Source organism: Desmodus rotundus, chromosome 9, assembly GCF_022682495.2.
Source record: "Desmodus rotundus isolate HL8 chromosome 9, HLdesRot8A.1, whole genome shotgun sequence".
Classification (NCBI taxonomy): Eukaryota; Metazoa; Chordata; class Mammalia; order Chiroptera; family Phyllostomidae; genus Desmodus; species Desmodus rotundus.
The window spans coordinates 42,018,475-42,040,226 of NC_071395.1; the positions used below are offsets into that span (position 1 = coordinate 42,018,475).

Consider the following 21,752-nt stretch of genomic DNA (forward strand, 5'->3'; position numbering starts at 1 on the left):
GCGAACATTCCTACATGCCTCTCCCTAGGAAGTGACATCTGTGTACATTCTATCATCTGCCCTCTTAGTTCTCCCTAACTCATTAGCATTGCACTCAGTCCTGAAATGTTCCTGCAGAATTTATGCTTTACAAATAAGTCTGGTGTCCTGCCGAGGTCACACGGCACTTACAAGGGCTAATGAAGCCACCTTGGCCAGTAGGGGTGGGGAATCCTGGCCGCCTGGAATAACTAGAGAAGCACTCACCAGGATGAGCAAATTCCCCTTCCCTCTGACTGCACCAAATGTACCAGCCAGCACCCGACTTCAGACCGAAGTCACATTTCAAGATATTTCATGTTTGTGGCCCCAGCACTACCCTGGCATCATGCTAAGGGCTGCGTCACCAGATTTGTCACTACACTGAAGGCAGCATCACTCATCAGGGCCCTACACTGAGGGCTGTGTCCTCAGACCTGCCATTATGGGAGGGCCGAATCACCCTTTCAGTAACACCACTGAGGGCTTGGGCTGAACATTGTACTGAGGGCTTCACAACTAGAAAGTAAAATTTGAGAAGCAACATTTTCCCTCCACGCTGGTAACTCCTCCGTGTGGGGTGGGAAGGGGCAGGCAGAAGTGAGGTTGAGAAATAATCCAAAGGGGCCTGGTAAGAATATAGCAGTGGGCAAGCTGGAGACTCTGAAGCTATGCACTAGCGGGGAGATGGGGAGGGATGCTACAGAGGACGGAGCAACAAATTGAGATTTGGAACTCAACCCCTCTGGTCCACCAGTGCTGAAGGGGCTGGGAGATCCCAAGTGTGGAGCAGGGGATGGGACCTGGGGGGTATGACCAGTTCCTCCTGGGAGCTGTAGACATTGTCACGTCTCCACTGTCCTGGCCAGGGGACCTGCAACACACACCTTGTCATGCCCTCGAGGAGAAATGCCCCCCGACATGGGCATGCTATACTCAGACATCCCCCAGTGAGAGACCGGTCTGACCTGCTCCAATGTGTCCCACACGCTCCGATGTGCCCAGCAGCCAGAGGATTCTCCTTATACACAGGGCGTGCCTGCCATGCAGACACGCTGGGACATGTTCAAACACACTATGACCTGCCCTGACACGCAGGGCAGGCTCCATGGTGCACGCACTCGCCCCAGCACGCCCTGGGGGGTCAGAGAGTCTCCAGCCTCTGCCCGAGTCTACATGCCTGCGGCTACCTTGCCCTTCTGGATGGATTGACGGCGCGGAGAGAAGGCTGTTATAAATTAAACATCGAGACAAAGTCTGAGCACCAGACTGCCATCCACTCACAGGCTGCTTCTCTCCCAGGAGGCCTCGGGACCACGGGGTGGAGGAGAGGGCAGGGGCAGAGTGGCTCGCTTAATTAATTAGTTCTAATTGAGATATCTTTGTAAATATCCCTTTACTGAAGGACAGGATCTCATTGTTTCCTGGGAATTTGCCATCTCTGCTTGTCTCCAGCCCCTGAGTATCACAGTAATGACAAGAAAAAGAGCAGTGCAAAAGGCTGCTTAGACCTTCGCTGTGCTTCTGATAATCACAGCAGCACCGAGGGACAAGCAAGGAGGCTCAGGGATACAGAGAGATCTAGGCAGAGGGGTGGGCAGACAGAGATGCAGGCTCTGACATATGGCAGGAGGGAGAGACAGGCGGAGAATCTTCATGACCAGGAGGACCAGAAGCGGGGACAGATGGACCCATGGCTGGACAGACAGACCCCCTCTGCCTTTTCTTGCCTTGCCCGGTTTCCCCATCTCCCGGGCAAACCACCCACTGCAGCAGCAGCAACAATCAAGCCTGATTCCGTTTGGCCCTTGCCGCCCTCCCCTTTGCTCTCCCTCCCCCCGTCACTCCTGCAATCATCTCCCTTGTTCAAAATGAGCTTCTGCAGCTGCAGCCCAGACAGCTGTTCCATCTTGGAGCCGGCACTGGGGCGGGGTTGCTGGGTCCTAGCGGGATATACATCCTCCTGGGCAGCAGGGGGAGTGGGAATGGGGGGTGGAGGGCTGGGAGTCACCTGGAGCTTGGGCACCACCCTCCCCTCATCCCTGGCTCCCATCAGATCTCATCCCCAACAGCCCCAGGGGTCCAGGAACACTCTGGGGCCTTCACGAGCTCATGATGGTCTGGCTTATCCTGTCCCACTCATTGAATCCTGCCCGGCACCAAAACGGGTCCTGGCTCTGTCCTGTCTCAAGAGCCCTTTCGGGTCTGAGAATTCTAGTCTCTCCCATTCCCTCTCTGTGTCAGGGTCCTAGACTGTGCTACAGGAACTACGGCAACTACAGCAACATGAAAACAGAATCTGAGAGAGGGAGACAGACAGACAGACAGACTGAGAGACAGGTGAGAGATAGAGACACCAAGAGACAGAAATGATGGAGAGAAATAGACTCAAAAGAGGCAGAGACAGAAAAGGAGAGGCACACAGACAGAGAGGACAAAATAGTCTCAGAGACACAGACGGCAACAAGACAGAGATAGAAAGTCAGACAAAGAGATAATCATTCATATTCACTCAACAAACATTTATTAAATGTCTACTGTGCATTGTGGATACACAGACAGAGAGAAGGAATAAAGATAGTTCATGAAACAAAGATGAAAGAGGGAGAGACTCAAACGACGAGAGTTTAAAAATAGAGATGCGTTAAGGCTGAGACGGAGACTAGGACTGGTCTCCAGTGGAAGCCTCTTCACTCCCACACACAAACAACCCGACCCCACATCAGACTGCCCGAGCACCAGGGCCCCTGGCAGCTGCTTTTCTTCCTCGCCTTGTGGCTGCTCCCTGCCAGAGCTCCACAAAGAGACATCAGCCGCACCGGGCCGGAGGTGAGAAGAATGCTGGGGGCATGAAAGAACCAAGAGGCAGAAAGCAGAGCTTCCCGCTGGAAGAGGAGGAAACCAGTTTTAGCCACACACCAGTAGCCCAGACGGCCCCGCCTGGACAGCTGTCTGTGGTTCTGACTGGGTGGGCGAAGGCTGGCATCACACTGGGAGCAGACTGGGTCCACCGTGGGCACCACCTACTGGGTGAAGGCTCCCTCCTACCTCACCAGATCCTCAAACATTCCACCTGCCGTCCACTCCAACACCTTCACAAACCCCATTCCCCTCGCCTCTGTCCCTCCACCTGACCAGCTCTGTCCTTGCTTTATGCATCCTCCATGTCTCAGGGCAAACGTCATCTCCTCAGGGACGCCTTCCCTGACCACCCTTCCCAACTGCATGCCCCCGTGGCTCTGCATCTTCTCCTTCATTGCCCTTATCAAACTGTGATTACACAGCCATCTGCACACTTCCATCTTCGCTGTCTCCCTGGGAAGCTCTGTGAGGGGAGAGACTGAGCCTCTCCCGTTCACAGCTGTATCCCCAGCCCCCAGCCCAGGACTCATCACACACATGGGCTCAACCATTGCTAGCTGGGGATGACTGTTCTGCCCTTGTGTGGCAACACTACTCCCAACCTTTAGGTGGGAAGTTGGCAATGCACACACTTTCTGACCATCCATTCAAACAGAGAGGCATTGAGACACAAGGACACAAGAAAAAGGGCTTTAAGAAACAGATGCTTCTGAGCCATGGGAGAAGACTCGGGGTCACAGAAATACTCATCGAGGTGCAGAGCTGTCCCCAGGGGGAATAAGGGGCAGCACTGAGGCCACTCAGAAAACACCCACTGCTTGACATGAGAAGCTCCCAGGAATAAACAAGAGGGGCGAAGTCTTTTCTCCCACGGCGCTTCCAATTCTGTTGGCGGTAAACAAACAATGACTGTGATGATTTCCGATGATTCTGAGTACTGGGCAGAAAATAGAACAGGTTCAAATAATAGAGTGGGGACATGTTAGCTGAGGCGATCCAGGAAGGTCTCCTGAGGAGGTGACACTTGAGCTGGGACCTGAGTGGTGAGAAGGGGCTGGTTGGAGGACAGGTGTTCCCAGAGGGTGGCCCAGCAAGCGCAAAGCTCCAGAGGGGAGAACAGGAAGAGTCTGGAGGGGTAGAGGGGGGGCTCAAGGTGTGAGACTCGGGAAGGTGGGCTGCTGTAATGATAATGGAGATGACCGCAGTAATGGCAGCTGACCCTACAGGCACCTCCCACATGTCAGGCACACGGCTAAGCACAGCGCTACACAGTGCATTCTCCTATCATCCCCATTTTACGAATGAAGAAAGGGAGGCTCAGCAAGTTGGGCCAGGGAAGGAGTTTAGATTTGGTGCAAGTGAGGTGGGCAAATGTTAAAGGTAGGCAGATTTCACACTTGCAATCTAGAAGGATTTTCTAACAATGAGGTCTCTTGAAAAATGGGACAGGCAGCCTCCTATTACTTCCCTACTCCAAACCCCTCCAAGTCTCCCATGCTTTTGACATTCGGGACAAGTACAGGCACCTCAAGCAAAATCCCTTTGTGATATGGACCCTCCTGAGCACTCAGGCCACTTCCACGCGCCTCCCAATGTAGCATGGAAGTCTCCAGCAACTGTGAACCCTCTGCAGTCTCTGTGCCCATGAGCACGCTCCTGGCATCTGAGCCTCTGTCACGCTGTTCCTGCTGTCTGGGATGCCTCGCTCTGTCTTCCTCTGGGCAATTCCTTTAAGACACAGTCTGGGCAGCATCACCTCCAGGAAACCTCCATCGCACTCTGGCTGGCTCAGGGCCCCTCCTCTCTGCCCTCGTAACGCTCCAGAAACATCCCTAGCATCTGCTGATGAGACTGCGATCTGATTGAAGTCGGGGGGCACTGTTCATTTTTATATTCCATGACAGGAAGTAGGTGTTTGATAAATATTTCTTCACACTTTGAGGTGTTTGAGCAGAAGCTCTAAGTCCACAATTAGGAGCAGGAGAATATGGCAGGTGTGGTCACATCCACAGTACACCTAGGTACTTTACCTGCTTGGCCCCTACCCTGGTCCAGTCCCCACATCCATCATCAGGGCCAGGGCAGTCGTCTCCTGCCTGGTCTCCCAGTTCCTGCCCTCACTTCCTACAGTCTGTCCTTCCCACCGAGGCCACAGGAAATTATGAATACCTGAGTCAAGACCATCCCTTCTCTACTCAGAACCCTCCTTAACATCCTATTTATTCCCTTGCAAGTATCTGTTCAACAGACTGTGTGCCAGGCCCGGGGCCAGGCCCTGGGGCTACAAGAGTCGACAAAAATTGATTTTTAAAAAATCCCTGTCCTCAAGTTGTTGACATTATAGTGCGGAGAATCAGACAAGATAAATAAGTCAAGTACATAGAGTATATGAGAAGGCTAAAAGTGCAATGGAGAAAAGGAAAGCATGAGAGGATGATAGGGGATGTGTGAGGAGTTTCATGTCAAATCTGAAATTTCTACAAGGCTCCCCCATCCCAAACAGGACGTGGCTTCCACGACCTCCCCACCCTCATCTCCTCTTGCTTCCCCCCACCTCACTCACTCTGTTCCAGCCATATGGGTATCCTCACTGTTTCTCCAACATGCCAGGCATATTCCCACCTCAGGGTCTTTGCACTTGCTATTCCCTCTATTTGTAATTCCTTTCTTCTAGACATGAGCCCTCTCTCCCTTCCTTCAGATCTCTGCTCAAACGTCAACTCCTCAAAGAGACCACTCAATCTACAGGTGCCCCCAGCACTCTCCACTCCCCTCACACTGCTCTATGCTTCTTCATAGCACATGCATCACCACCGGAAATAGTGTAGATTTTTCTACATACTTACTTATTTCTCCCATCCCTGCCCTAGCAGTTCCACAGGGACAAGGATATCTGTCTATTTTGTTCACTGTTATGTCTTTGATACCTAGAAGAGTGCCTGCCACATAGTAGGTACTCAATACATATTTGTTGAATGGAGATACCCTCTAAGAGAAATCTTGTCACTTAGGTTAAGAGGAGGAGGGAATCAGTAGGGCAGGGAGGCATTTAGGGTTGCTCACAAACATCTGGCCCTTCCTCTCCATCCACGTCATGGTAGGACCACACTCCTTACCCTCTTTGAGGTTAGGCATGCCATGTGACTTGCACTGACCAATGAAATGTGAGCAAAGGTAACATGTGTCACCTCCAGGGCAAGGCTTTAGGAGCTGGTGAGGGTTTGCTGCGCCCTCCTTTTCTTATCTCAGTGATTATGTCACCACAGAGCCTCCATCACCCTGGGTCCCTGAGTGACCACCATGGACAGAGCCCTCCAGCCAACAGTGGATACCTAGTGCAAGAGAGAAATACATAAATCACGGAGACGTGAGGCTGCTTCATTACCGCAGTGTAACTCAGCCTGTCTGGACTGATACATGCATAGACTCTCTGAGGCCTTTCCCCCAGAAAACTGTCAAGAAAAGACATGGATTCTGCACTCTGGCTCTTCACAAGAAAAGTCCTCAAAGAACATTTTGCTGATAGCTGCTCAGCCCCTCCCCATTCCTCCCATGAGGAGAGGGTCCTCCCCAGACAGAATTCCCTCCTCCACCTCCCCTATCTTCCCTCCCACCCTTAAGGATGAGGGAAATGGGCAAGGATATAACATATAAGACGCAGGTAACTCACTTCAGGCCCCATAATGATGGCAGCCGCTAGCAACGAGGCTGACAGCTTTTGGTCTGGCTCCAGATTTATGACCCCCAGGCAAGGAGCCATTCCATGGGAGGCTCCCATCCCACAAGGATGGTTTATGGCTGGGCGTTGGCCAAAGACAGGAGCAATGGCAGCTTCCTCCCCATTCCTTTCCAGGGATGGTCTGTACCACCATCTCTCAGAACCTCTTAGGATGCTAAGCTCCTCCTCTGGGTCAGATCAGGGAGGGACAGCCAAAGACAAGAATGGCCACAGCGTCTGGGTTCCCCAGACCCCACACCTCACAACTGAGGTTCTTTATTAAGCCAAATACCAGCATCCAACCTTCTGCCTTGTAACTTGGAATTCTAACTAGAATCTGTCAGGTAACCCATATTGGTGCCCTACACCTTCTTACAGCTCCGCCTTACTGAGCACCTACTCTGTGCCTTGTCATTTCCACTTGCTCTTCCCAATCCTTAGGAAGGTGGATTATTGTTTTAGACACTTGACAAATATTTATTCCAGGCCTACTATGTGCTTGGCTACAATGGCAAACAAAGCAACTCCTCCTTACTGAGCTCTTATATCAGCAATTTTCAACAGGTGTGCCACAAGAATTTTTAAAGCATGCAGTACCTGACTATTTAGTCAGGGGCCCTGACCTGTTTTTCCTTAGATTGTCAAATAAAATGACAACAGCCAAAACAACAATAGTGGTCCAATGTGAATGAATTAAAATTATAGCCTTTTTTTGTTAGATCAGTAAAAAATACATTTTTTTGGTGTGCCACAGAATTTTAGTAATTAGTTTGTGTCATGAGATGAAAAAGGTTGAAAATCGCAGACCCACATGCACCCACCCATTTGTTTCTATTTGAAGGTGGGATCCATGAATCCTTATGAAGACATGATTGTTGATTCTGCCACCTGACAAATATTTATTTCAGGGCTACTGTGCATCACGCCTTAGGGTTCCGCAGTGAGCTCATGGATAATAGAGATGACCACAGTAACAGCAGCTGACCCTTACAGGCACCTCCCACGTGTCAGAGCTCATGGAGTGAGCTCTGTCCTCGTGGACCCTGTGGTCTAATGGGGACTCTGACCTCTCCTTAACTAATGAGGATATTGGAGCTGAAAGAGAAGAAATAACTTCCCTCAAGGTCATACTGCTAGTTTGAACCAGAGTTCAAGCCCAGATGTTTGACTGAGAGTCCCAGCACTAACTGAGAATCCACTATGGCAGGCACTGAGCTGGGGCTTTCAAGCATGCACATGCCTGACATAGAGGAGGCACTCGATAAGTGTGTTGACTAAACAAGATGGGTGGGAGGATGGATGGATAGAGAGACAGGTGGATGGAAGGGTGAATAAATAGAGGACAGATGACGAAATGGCCAGATGATGGATAATGATTGAATGGAGGGATAGGTGGCTGCATGGATAGAGAGATGGATGGAAGGATGGATGCAGGAAAGGATAGATGGAGAGGCAAGTGATGGATAATCAATGGAAAGATGGATGGAAGGATAAAGAGATAAATGAACAGGTGGGTCGATGGATGGATAGAGAGATGGATGCAAAGGTAAAGAGATGGATGAATGGATGGAAGGAAGGATGGACGGACAGGGAGCTGGGCAGTAGATCTGTCACCCACGACAGTTCTGTGAGGTAGGAATCATCACGGCCATTTGATTCATGGGGCAACTGCAGCTCAAAGTGCTTAAATCACTGGCCCCGAGACAAAAGCAAGTTAGGGGAACGTCTGAATTCCACCTAGGCCTCTCAGACACTCCCAAGGCTCTCCTAGAGCACGCTCATGTCGCAGTCCCCTCCCAAGTCCCAAGCTGAGTCCCTTGGCATCCACGGAGCCCTTCTGGCAAAGCTTAGTGAGGCTCAGGGATAGGGTGGGGATCAGGAATTGGAGAACTGTTAGCTTTCAGCAGGCAATTTCCTGGAAGCCGTGATCAAGGCGCTCTTCACTATGGGTTGCCAGAGTGGAGGCCAGGTCTGTTTGGGTGCACACACACTCGTACTTACAGAAAGCACATATACACCCAGGAATCCACCACATGCGTATAACACAAGGAAGACACACATTATTCAGATACACACTTACACGTGCATGCACTTTCTTCTAAAGATGTACATGTCCACGTTTATATGCACACACATGCATATGTACATATTTGCACACTCATGTGTACACAAATAACTCAGAGACACGCTGTTACACACTTATGTACACTTTCTGCAGACAGAACATATGTCCTCATTTATACACTGTATGCTGCGCATAATACATGCACATATTCACACCAAGTCACATTCCTTAAACGGCAGGGGAGGAGAACCTGGCTTCTAATTTCAATGAAATATCTTTCTTAACCCTCAGAAGGTAACAGCAAGAAGGCCGTCTCAGACTCACGTATGCAAACACGTGTGGGCACAGGCAGTCACATAACACATGCAAACCCACCATCAGGAACATACAACTGCAGAAACACCTTCAGATGCACCCACATCCAGACACACTCACTCAGGGACACACTCACACTCATCCTGGGACTCAAAAATACACTTAGGCCCCCATGCTGGCAAAGAGCGTAAACTTTCTCACACCCCCCATTAGCACACACACCCCCAGACACACGGAAACCCATGGGAGACAGACACATCAGGACAGACTCTGAGGCATATATGATTCACACACTGGCTTCAAGTCTGAGAGGTTGGACTGATATCCCTCACCGGTGCCAAGCCCAGGGCAGTTCCCCCCAGGGGCTGGGCGAAGCCTGGGCACGGGGCATGGCACACCCTCTCCACTTGCCTGAAACCCTTGGGAGCAAGGACCCCTTTCTTTCCTGGAAGGGAGAGGAAGCAGTGCGGTGGCCTTTGGGGCTAAACAGAGTTGCTGGAGAAGTTGGGGCAAAATCAAGCAGGAGAGGGAGCCCACGCATCCCAGCTCCACCTATCAGGAGGACTCCAGCAAACAGACTGAAGAGGGGACCGGGTGGGAGGGGCATATCCGGAGGAGACTGAGCGAAGTTTGCGACGGAGGCTGCCTCCTCCCCTCTCCTCAGGACACCAGGACCACCAGTACTAACCCCGACTGGGTTCCCTTCCCTCCCCTCCAGCGCCGCAGCAGAAAAGCCAGAGGACGAGGGTGACAGAGGGTAGGAGGGCATGGGGGAGGGGCAATACTGGAGCTTCTGGGGGCAGCGCAGCCCCTGCCCCAGGCTGAAGCCCTTCTGCATCCTACGGAGGGCAAGTTCTGGGGACAAATACTGCGATTCAGCACGTGGGGAGCAGGTAACGAACAGCGAGATTCTGGGGTGGTGGGGGCGATAGGGTAGAGAAAGAGCGAGACAACAAAGAGACACAAAGTCAGAGACAGTGCGACAGAGACGGGGAGAGACGTGAACAGAGAAGCGCACGGGAGGGAGACGGGCCGAGAGGCAGGCAGGCAGGCGGAGGGAGCGAGAGACAGACACAGGACTATGCAGAGACACCGGCACCACCAGGAGGAGGTCCTGCAGGCGGAGGCGCTCGGAGATCCCGAGGCTGCCGGGGTCGGAGACAGGGTCCCTCTCGGAGGGGTGGAACCTACCCCCGCTCTGCCCCGCTCGGCCGGCCCCGCGCCGCCTCCACCCCGGGCCGGAGCGAGCCCAGGACGCGGCTGCCGCTCGGACACTACTCGCTAATACTGAGGAACAACAGCGGTGACAATAATGAACGGCGCGGAGTTGGCCGAGGGTCGCGAGGCGCCTCCGCCAGTGCGTTTGGCCCCCAGCCCCGGAAGAGCGTTCCCGGGCAGGGAAACCGGGGGACGGGGGTCCCCGGGGGCTGCGGCGGCGGCGGCGGCGGCACGGGCACCACGCCCCCCGGGAGCGCCCCCCGCGCGGCGGCCACTCACGATTTTCTCGGAGGCGCCGGCGCGGGACACTGTGCCGTTGAGCCCCACGAGCGAGGGCAGCGTCTGCGACATCCAGTTGGTGACCATGGCCATGGTGCTCAGCACGGCCCCGATCTTGAGCAGCGGCACCGACATCGCGCCCCCGCCTCATGCCCCGCGGCCGCCCGCCGCGCGTCCCTTCTCCCGCCCGCCGCCTGGCGCTCCGTCCCTCGCCGCCCAGCCGCCCGGGGGGCCGCGAGCGCGAGCTGGGGTCCGGGACCGGCCGGGGGGCTCCGGGACGCGGGCTGCGGCTCAGCGCGCCGCGCGGGCTCCGCTTATAAAGCACCGGCTCGACTCCCGCCCCCTCCCGCGCCTCCGCGCCGGGCACTTCCAGCCGCTGTGACGTCACGGCTCAGGCCCGGAGCCCGGGGTGGGGGGGGCGCCCGAACTGCCCCAGACCCTCCCCAGGCCGAGCCGCTCCCCTGCCCGGGACCGTCCCACCCCGAGAGGTACCGCTTCACCGTCCCCGCGGCCCCAGCCCCACCGACGCGGCATCCCCGGCCCCGCCCCCGGCGGTGTTCCCGCCCCTCCCAGCGGGGTCTCCCCCGCCCCCCACCAGCGGTGTTCCCAGGCTACCTTCAGCGCACAGAACCCTAGGTGCTCGGCCCACCTTGACCACCCAAAGCTGGCAGGGGACCAGAGTCACAAATCCCCACCCATCTCCTGTTAGGACATCGACCCCGGCTCTCTCCACATCCGGGAGGACTGGTTTGAGCGTCTATAGGGGGCGAGACTCTGGCCCCCATGAATCCAGCAGCCCAGAGTTCCCTTTTCCTTGGGGAAGGGGTCTTTCCTGGGACCAGGACCGCTTTGGGGACCCCTGGGTCGTTTCGGAACGAGGGAAGCCCAGAGTGGCGGGTCCGAAGCCGGTTGACGTGGTGATTTGGATAAAGATGCGGTAAAGAGGGTCACTAGGTCAGCAGGAGGATTCCCCAGTGCACCCAGGGGCGGCATTATGACCCGGTGCGGCGGAGACAGCAGCTAGCCTTTTGCAGACAAGTCCCAGGTGGCTCTCCACTCACAACTTGAACTTGGGGTGGGGGCGGGTAACTGACGCTCGCAACCTTCCTCCACGCCCCAGGGCTCCAGGTCCCCCCCCCCCCCGCTTTGGGGAGCAGAGAGTGCGGAGCCCCCGCACCTCCCACCCACGCACCAGCCGGCTGCGGGGGTGGCGGGGGCTGCGGGGGCGGTGAGGGAGGCGAGGCTGCCGGGAGGAGCGCCCGGCGGGTTTAATTTCCTCTGTTTTCCCTGCACTCACGCCCCCTCCTGGCGCTCCCGCATCACCTCGCGCCGCCGCCGCCGCCACCGCCGCTGTCTGGAGGCGGCGATGACTCAGGCTTTTGCAGGGCTCGTCTGGAGAGTAGCCGTGAACAGGGGGCTGCGGGTCTTGAACTGTCCTTTTCTGAGCTTAGCAACACCGAGAGGTAGGTTCTGCCCCTGTGTGACCTCCCGCAATGACCTCTCTGCTTCAGTTTCCTCATCTGCAAAGTGGGTTGTTGTGAGGACTCTGGACCTGACATGTGTAAAGGACTCCAGGGTCCCAAGAATCAAGTGAAAGGTATATTGAGCGTCTGTGTCCCAGGCACCGTGAACCACAAACAAAATGCCTGCCTTTGTGGAGCTGAACATTCTGTGGGGTGAATCAGACGAGAAATAGGGAAACAAAAGTAAAATAAGACACAGGGATTCAGGTGGAGCAGAAGAATAAATAGGGGAGTAAAATTTATACAGGGTGGTTGGGGAAAGTGACGTCTGAGCAGAGACTGGCAGAAGGTGAGGGAGGGAGCCATGTGGATAGGGGAGGGAAGAGTTCCAGGCGATGGGAACAGCAAGTGCCAAGGCCCTGGGCAGGAGGGTAGGTGTTCAAGGAACAGGGAGGCGGCCATTGTGGTTGGAGCAGAGTGGGCTGGGGAGAGTGGGGGGAGATGGGGCTTAGAAAGCATTTCACCGGGTGTCTGGGAGATGGTGAGTGTTTTATAAATAGTAGCTGCCATCCTTATTATTATTTGCAACTGATGGCGAGCTTTAAAAATGAGATGTGTCCTTACCTACTTGTACTACAGCTTGCATTTATGAGTGCTAAACGCAATGCAAAGGTGCTTGCTGAGCAGTTATCTTGAAAACTACAGTGACTTCCCTATTTACAGGGCAGGAAACTGGGCTCAGAAAGGAGAGGGGACCAGGTCAAAGTGACTCAGCAGGTAAGTGTGGGCCCTGGATTTGAACTCAGGTGTATCTGATACTAAATACCAAAACCACTACGCTCCAGGCCTCCTGGCTTAGAGAATTTGGGACTCAGTGATACTCTCACTCATTCACCGTTGGTGTCGGCTGTAGGGAACTGCCCTGGCTCCTTTCAGCCAAGCTTCTCCAAGGAGGTTTACACTCACATCTGCCCTTGCTGTCTCTGCTTCTTCACCTCCCACCTCCTCCATCTTTCTGAAACTCCTCTCACCATAGGGGCTAATGACCTTCCAATTTGCTAGTCCCACAGCCTCACGCTAGCCCTCGTTTAGTCACTCCCCCAGGTTAGTCTTCATGGACCATTCCCTCCTTTTTGAAAGTCATTTGTCCCTTGATTTCAAACACCTTAATATTTTCTAGTTCTGCCCCCACTTCTCTAGCTGCACCACCGTCTCCTGCCTTCTCCCTAAATAGTTACATCTCCCAGGCTTTTGCTGTAGATCCTCAGCCCCTCTCACTCTGTATACTTAGCCTAGGCCATCACACCCACTCTCAGGGTTTTGGTTCCATCTGGCCTCAGGACCTTTGAACTTGCTGTCCTTTACCCAGCACATTATTATCACAGATACACATATGGTTTGTTCATTTACTTCACTTATATTTCTGTTCTAGCATCTGGCTAAGAGACGCTTACCCAGATGCTAGAACAGACAAGCTCTACCATTCTCCAGAAAACTACACTTCCCAGGTTCCCTGGCACATTGGCTTCCTGGTAGACTCATCCAATGGGAGGCACTGGAGGGAAATTGGAGAGTGGGAAGGAAGGAAGAAGCCAGTGTCTTTATCTTCTCTCTTTCTGCTTGTGGTGGGGGTGTGTCCTGACATCATGGTTACACATCCTCCGAGGTGCCAGCTCCCACACAAAAGCCCATTTCTCATCACACCACCCTTTTTCATGCCCCTCTAACAGCTTTGTACTGTGGCTAATTGCTGGATTCCCTGATCATTTCCATCAGTTTGGCTTCTCAACTCTTCCATCTCACACTCAACCAGTTTCCTGTGTTAAATTCCCTCTCTTTGAAACCCTGGAGTAGTCTGTTTCCCTGACCGGACTCGGAGTGATATGGCCATTACAGACCTTCCCTGGCCACCCGTCTACAAACAGCAGCCCCTACCACTCTCTGTCTCTTACACTGCTCTATTTTTTTTTTAAACAGCATGTGACATTAAAATTTTATTTGTTTATGGTCTGTCTTCTCCACTAGACTTGTAACTTCACAAGGGCACCTACATGTCTGTATTCTTCACAACTGCCACCCCACGACTTAGAACAGTCATTGGCACATAGTAGGTGCCCAAGAAACTATTGATAGACTGACTAAATGAATCTACAGCTGAGGCCTCCCAAAAGTCTATCTGTAGCCCAGATCTCCCCCTGGAACTCAGATCCCTATGCCCATCTGCTTCTTGGACATCTCCATTTGTGTATTTCACAGAACTAATAGCATGTGGCATCCGCCAGAACAACCTCACCCAAAAAGGCAGTATCACCCTGGCTGGCGTGGCTCAGTTGGTTGGAGCATCATTCCGCAGCCAAAAGGTTATGGCTTCAATTCCTGGTCAGGTTGCATGCCTGGGTTGTGGGTTCTATTCCCAGCCCAGGCTCATACAGGAGGCAACTGATCCATGCTTCTCTCTTGCATCGATGTCTCTCCCTTCCTCTCTCTCTAAAAGCAATGAAAAAATGTCCTCGGGTGAGGATTTTAAAAACGGGGTGGTGGCAATACCAAATATTGGTTATGAAATGGCAAAACCCATTGCAAGTGGGAATATGTAACATTGCCACCAGTTTGAGAAACAATTTAGCAGTTTCCTAAAAAGTTAAACTTCCCATAATACCCAACAATTCCATCAATACCATCTACCCAAGAGAAATAAAAACATGTCCATGGAAAGGCTTGTATGTGAATATTCAAAGCAGCATTTTTCATAATGAAGGAAATGACCCAAATGCCCATCAACTGGTGAATGGATAAACTCTGGTCCATCCATATAATGTAATGCCATTCAACAATAAAAAAGAAATGAACTACTGACACATGCTACAACATGGAGAAGCCTCAAAAATATTTGGCTAGATCTGGCTGCATGGCTCAGTTGGTTGGAGTGTCGTCCCATACACCAAAATGTTGCGGGTTCAATCCCTGGTCAGGGCACATGCCTAGGTCGTGGGTTCAATCCCAGGTCAGGGTGCACACAGGAGGCAAAAATTGATGTATGTCTGTCTGTCTGTCTCTCCTTCTGTCTCTCAAATCAATAAAACATACCCTCAAATGAGGATTTTTAACACAGAATCACAAAATATTTGGCTAAGTGAAAGAAGCAAGACAATCACTAATTTGAATCAATATCATAATTTCAGGTTGGAGAGAGGATGGACTGCAAATGGGCATGAGGGATCTTATGGGGGGAGGGGGTGATAGAAATGTCCTCAAACTGGATTGGGATGTTTGCACAACTCTGTAAATTTACTAAAAGCCATTGAATTTCACATTTAAACAGGTGGAGTTTATGGTATGTAGATTATACTTCAATAAAACTGTTAAAAGAGAACATTCTTAAACTTTCCTTGCAAGCCCCCTTCCCTGAGGCACCCTGGCTTGCACTGACAGGAGAATGACTTCTTCCTTAAACTTTTCACCCTCTGTGCCTTGCTTCCCAGGAACATAGCCCAGGTGCACCCACAGCTCTTGCTACAGATCTTGCACCCTTTTACCCCCTTGTTCTCTCTTCCTACTCCTCCATCCAAGCCAGCACTGATGCTGGCTGATTTTGATGCAGAAATATCTCCAGAAAGGGTCTCCTCCTCTCCATCACCATTATCACTCTAAGCATGGTGGTGTCTGGGAGTGCCGTGAATCAAATGTCTGTGTTCTCCCAAATTCATGTTGAAGCCCTAACCCCCAAGGTGACAGTGTTGTATTAGGAGGTAGGGTGTTTGGGAGGCGATTAGATCATGAAGGTGGAGCCCTCATGAATGGGATTAGTGCTGTTATAAAAGAAACCCCTGATAGCTCCCTCACCACTTCCACCATGTGCAGTCACAGCAAGCAGACACTATCTTAAGTGGGCTCTCACCAGGCACCGTGTCTGCTGGCACCTTGATCTTGGATTTCCCAGCCTCCAGAACTGTGAGGTGTAAATCTGTGTTGTTTAGAAACCACCCAGTCTGTGGTATTCTGTTACAGCAGCCTGAATGCACTAAGACTGGGAGCCATGGAAAGTAATGTGTTTTTTACCCCCAAAATTCCCAGGAGGCATCGTTTGCAGTGATGTAATAACTCAACCCTCAGAATACTACTATGAAGTACATAGGATTAGAATTCCTATAATTCTCATTTTTAAAATGAGGAAATAGAGGCACAGAGATTTTCCCAAAGGCCTCCAGGATTCTATCCTAGACAGACAGGCTACAGGGTGCTGGGTCAATCAGACCCATCCAGAGATTGTATCATTTTAAAGGTGAAAGGCAAACAATAAAGCTTTTAGAAAAAAATATAGAAGAACATCTTCATTACTCTGGGGTAAGCAAAGATCACTGAAACTGAACAGTAACAAGCACTAACCCTGAAGGAAAAAATTATTTGAACTACATCAAGATTTAAAATTGTGCCCTGGCTGGTGTGGCTCAGTGGACTGAGTGCCAGCCTGAGAATCAAAGGGTCACCAGTTCAACTCCCTGTCAGGGCACACGCCTGGGTTGTGGGCCAGGTCCCCAGCGGGGGCGGGGGGTGGCACACAGGAGGCAACCACACCTTGATGTTTGTCTCCCTCTCTTCCTCCCTTCCTCTCTCTAAAGCATAAATAAAATGTTTTTTAAAAAAAGATTTTAAAATTTCATTGGTTAAAGGTACCATGTCGAGAATGAAAAGACAAGCCACGGAGTAAGAGGAGGTATATTCAAAATTTATGTCTAATAAAGAACTCACATCCTGATTTTATATTTATATAAGACATGTAGAGATAGATAGATGAGATATTCCTACAAACCAACAAGAACAAGGCAGACAGCCTTATAGAGAAATGGGCAAAAGACTTGAACGGACATTTCGCAAATGGAAATACCTGAATGGTCAATAAACGCTTGAAGCCCTGGCTGGTGTCGCTCAATGGATTGAGCGCCAGCTTGTGAACTGAAACGTCACCGGTTATATTTCCAGTCAGGGCACGTGGCTGGTTTGCAAGCCAGGTCCCCTCACACACACATCAATGACTCTCTCCCTCTCTTTTCCCTCCCTTCCCCTCTCTCTGAAGATAAGTAAGTAAAATATTTTTAAAAATTAAACGTGAAAGGTAGCACAATTAGTCATCATGAAATGTACATTAAACCTATGCCCTGGCTGGGTGGCTCAGTGGGCTGAGCATTGTCCCCTGCACCAAAAGTTTATGGGTTTGGTTCCTGGTCAGGACACACACCTAGGTTTCAGGTTTGATACCTGGTCCAGGCACATGCAAGAGGCAACTGATCGATGTTTCCCTCACATCCATGTTTCTCTCTCTCTCTTTCTCTTTCCTTCCCCCTCTCTCTAAACCCAATCAATATATCCTCAAGTGAGGATTTTAAAAATTAAACCCACAATGTGATATCACTACACACCCATCAGAATGTGTAAAATGAAAAAGAACACCACATACTTCCGTTTCCGACCTAGCCAATAGCGCTCTCACGAACAGGGTGAACGTTCCTAAAACCCTCTGGACTCTGTAGGAGGTGTGGCAAGCATCAATCCCACAAAGTAACACAGTACAAGAAGGGCAAGGATGCTCTGTAGGCGCAGGGAAAGCAGCGTTACGACAGGAAGCAGAGTGGCTGTGGTGGGCGGACGTGTTGAGCCCAACTGCAGATCTAAGAGAATGCTGGCTGTTAGGAAATACAAGCAGTCTGAACTGGGAGGAGATAAGACAAGAAAGGGTCAAGGGATCCAGGTCTAAGCTTCATATTTTGTTTTATTATGTAACAATAAAATCCTGAGGATATGGTCAGGAAAAAAAAAAAGACACCACCAGGTGCTGGTGACGATGTGGAACAGCTGGAACTCTCAGGCAGTGCTGGTGGAAGAGTAAACTGGCGAACTCTGCAAAGAGCCTTCGGAACTTTGGAAGGCCGTTTGGCAGCGCTCCTAAAGCTCGATATACCCACCCCTGCGTGACCCAGCAGTTCTACCCTCAGGTACGTATGGTTGAGTCTCATCATTTGCAGACCCCATGTTGGCAAGCTCGCCGACTCGCTACGGTTTACTTGTGACCCCCACATCAATAGGCGCAGGGCTTTTGTGGTCACTCGTGGACATGCGGAGTGGCAAAAATGTTGGTCACCCACACACCGGTTCCCAGCTGAGGTCCGACACGGCCATGCTCTGCCTTCTTGCTTCAGCTCTAACCCTACACAGGTCCTTTTCAGTCTACTTAGTGCCAAGTTGTCCCCATTTTCCTGGTTTTTATTGGTAATTTCTCTCCTTTAAGTGGGTCCCACACATACTGCTGAAGAGCTGTCTAGTGGCTCCAGGCGCGAGAAAGCTGTGACGTGTCTTCGGGAGGAAATACGTCTAGTCAATAAACTTCACTCAGGTGCAAGTTGTACTGCCTTGGCTGTGAGTTCGATGCTAGCAGACCAACAACATATATTAAATGAGGTGTTTTTAAGCAGAAATGTATAAAACAAGGCTGCTATTGTTTGGTCCACAAATACGCTGCGACCAGAGGCTTGCAGGAATCTCGCCCTGCGGTGATTCGGTGTCCGCAGGGTCTTCATAGGACAGAACTACCATGAGTAAAGAGAACCCACGGAACGTGTGTACCGGGACGTTGACTGCAGACGAGTGTCGGTGTCTGTAGCAGCGCCGTGTGTGCCAGCCACAAGCTTCACCAACCCAAATGCCGAGAAAGCGCAGGCCAGCTGTGCCACGGCGCAGTCACACAACGGGACACCGTAAAGAGGTGGGAACGTGCAGTCTATCACAAAACGACAGCGTGGGGGAATCTTACGGACGTTACGCTGAGCGAAAGAAACCGGACACCAAACGCTACAAACTTAATGACTGGTTAAGTTAAAAAGTGGGTCAAATCAGTGTGTGGTGGGACACGCCAGGTTCAGGCTTCCTCCAGGGGGGTGGGTGGCACCTGGGTGGAGCCTGAGGGGGCCTCTGGATTTTTGCAAAGTTCTGTTTCTTGTCCTGGTGTGGTAACACTGTGTCACTTCAAGACAATTTATGAAGCTGCACCTTTACGATTTGTGCATGTCTCTGTAGCTAGGTTTTATGTCAGGAAGAAAATGTACTCAAAAGTGTGAATTAAGGTATTAAGCATAAAACATAGGTTTGATCTCTGTCTGATGGGCAGCAGGTTAAAGATAGCAGGGCTTTCCAGTAGGAAGTCTAGAAAGTACAAACCAGCAAAACTAAGTGTGCTTTGCAATAAGCCAAGTGGCCTCTGTCAGTTGGGCCTCTGTCGCGTTTCATTCACACATAAGGAAGCCTCGAATTCATGTCCACAAATACATGGTTCGGGTCCCTCAGAACACAAACGGTGTGATCTTTTTGGCCTGTGGCTAGTTTTAGTTTTCTCCTTGGTTACGGCAAGTTTTGGTGTTGCAATATGTCTCCTTTCCACCACCCACCCCTGTTGGAAGAGCTGTTTTTTTCTCTCCTCTCAGCACTGGCTCTCCCCAGTCATCTCCGCTTTCCGGCCAGGTCAGAAGTCCAGAAGGAGGCAGGAAGGAGACAGTAGGTCTTGATAAGGACTTCAGACATCAGACAAGGAGAAGTGCCCTCCCTGCACTACCCACCCCCAAGCATTCCTCTCGCTGAGCCTCTGGCCGCCACCAATCTGCCTCAGGCCTTGTCAGCTCCTGAAATAATTCTGTCTTCACACCTTTACTCTTCCCACTCCAGTCTGTCTTCCATGTTATAGCCAGAGGATTTGTCCCGCACACAAATGCAACCATGTCTCATTCCTGGCTTTAAAATCTCTTTAAACAACAACAAAGAAAACCCAACTGAAAAATGGACAAAGGACTTAACTAGATATTTCTCCAAAGATGATGTACAAATGACCAATAAACACATGGAAAGACGCTCAACATCACTCACCCTTAATGACGTGCAAATTAAAGCCACAATGAGAGATCACCTCACCCCCATTAGGACGGGCTAGAGTCAAAAGTCAGGTAACGACAAGTATTAGTGAGGCCATGAGGAGAGTGGAGCCCTTGTGCACTGTTGGTGAGAATGGAAAATGATTCAGCCACTGTGGAAAATAGTAGAAGTTCCTCAAAAATTAAATACATCGTTGGCTCCGAGGGCTGCTTGTGTGCTCATCTGGTGCGAACCTGGTACGTCTTTTGTGAAACAGAAGCTGAATTCCCAGCCAGGGAAGGAGTCAGACTGAGAACCACTATCCTATTAATTTGAAGGTGGCGGGTCAGCATGGTTCTGGGGTGCAGTTTATGATTAAGAGGCATACACCACTTAGTCAATTAATGAATTTATTTAGTAAATTAAATTATTGTGAAAGACAGGGTTTGTCGATGAGGCAAATCAGATTCCAATCTGAGGGGCAGCAGACCAAGAAAACAGACAGCCCCGCATGGAGGGAAGGGGAGGATGAAGACACAAGCGCTGGGCTGGAGCAGCAGGCAAGCGGGGCCACGGAGAGGAAACGGAACCCGCCCCTTCACTCCAGAACTCTGCCCCTCCAGACCAAGGAGACATCCTCAATTAGAAAACTGCCGTTTGGTCCTACCACACCCTGACTACTACAGTGGTTTTCTCTGTCCTCTCACGTTCCCCTTCCCCGTTCCTTTATTGTACACAAAGTGACGGATGTATGCGCACAGCATTTGCATTTTTAACGAAATGCAAATGGTATGTTTCGATCAACCTCCAATGGAGATGGGACAGAGAAAAATACTGGTCCTGTGAAAATACCCTCTTTATCCACTAGTGAGAACTCATTTAGCTCTTATCTTTACATCCCAGTAAGTTTTTTTGCTCACAGTTTAACAAAAAGAAAAAAGAACAACATCAAAATCCTTGTATACCTTGTTTGATTGCAGAATTTTAATGTTTTTCATTTATCATTGTAAAACTAAGGACAATTTTCTTTAAAAGACTTTATTTATTTTTAGAGAGGGAAAGGGAGGGAGAAAGAGAGGGAGAGAAACATCAATGTGTGGTTGCCTCCCGTGCACCCCCAACCAGGGACCTGGCCTAAAACCCAGGCAGTGCCCCGGCTGGGAATCAAACCAGCGACCCTTTGGTTCACAAGCCTATGCTCAATCCACTGAGCCACACCAGCCAGGGCCAATTTTGTAACTTTTTTGTATGTAGCTGTTACATGTAGGGCAATCTGTCTTTAAGTAAGGATAAATTAAAAGGAATGCATCCTAGATAGCTTTCAAGTATCTTGTTTAAACTTTTTATTTAAAATTAAAAATAGTCCAGGCTGGTGTGGACTGAGTGCCGGCCTGCGAACCAAAGGGTCGCAGGTTTAATTCCCAGTCAGGGCACATGCCTGGTTTTCAGGCCAGGTCCCCAGTAGGGGGTGTGTGAGATGCAACCACACATTGATGTTTCTCTCCCTCTCTTTCTCTCTCCCTTCCCCCTCTCTAAAAAAAAAAAATAAATAAAATCTTTTTAAAAAATGAAAAACAATTAATTAGATTATTACCATAAAATCCAGCAGTCCCACTTCTGATATACAGGGCCAGCACAAATAACCCCCCCTTTTATTACAAAATCATAAGCATGTGATTCTGTAACATAACAATATCACACTCAAGCACATCATAATGACATTTTAGGTGAAATGCTCAAACTAAAAGTATAAATTATTATACCCAAATTATTACCCTGCCAATCACACTCAAGCAGACGTTACTTCTGTCAGACCCTGTATATTCAAAAGAGCCGGAAGAAAAATCTAGGAAGAGATTTGTCCACCATGTTCACAACAGCATTGTTCATAATAGCCAAAAGGTGGAAGCAACCCAAGTGT

General features: G+C 50.6%; 1 protein-coding gene across 2 annotated transcripts in view; it reads right to left on the bottom strand.

Annotated features, from left to right (window-relative positions):
• The window catches only part of OLFM2 (olfactomedin 2), a 67,068-nt gene that overhangs the window by 39,231 nt on the left and 6,085 nt on the right, over window positions 1–21,752 (bottom strand). The window contains exon 1 of one of the 2 annotated variants that reach the window (XM_024557029.3): window positions 10,476–10,767. The exons of the other annotated variant lie outside the window; for it this stretch is intronic. Within the exon in view, the coding sequence (XP_024412797.1) occupies window positions 10,476–10,610 (135 nt within the window). The 5' untranslated portion in view covers window positions 10,611–10,767. Of the gene's footprint in view, window positions 1–10,475; window positions 10,768–21,752 lie in introns of those variants that run through there. 2 annotated transcript variants of the gene reach the window in all.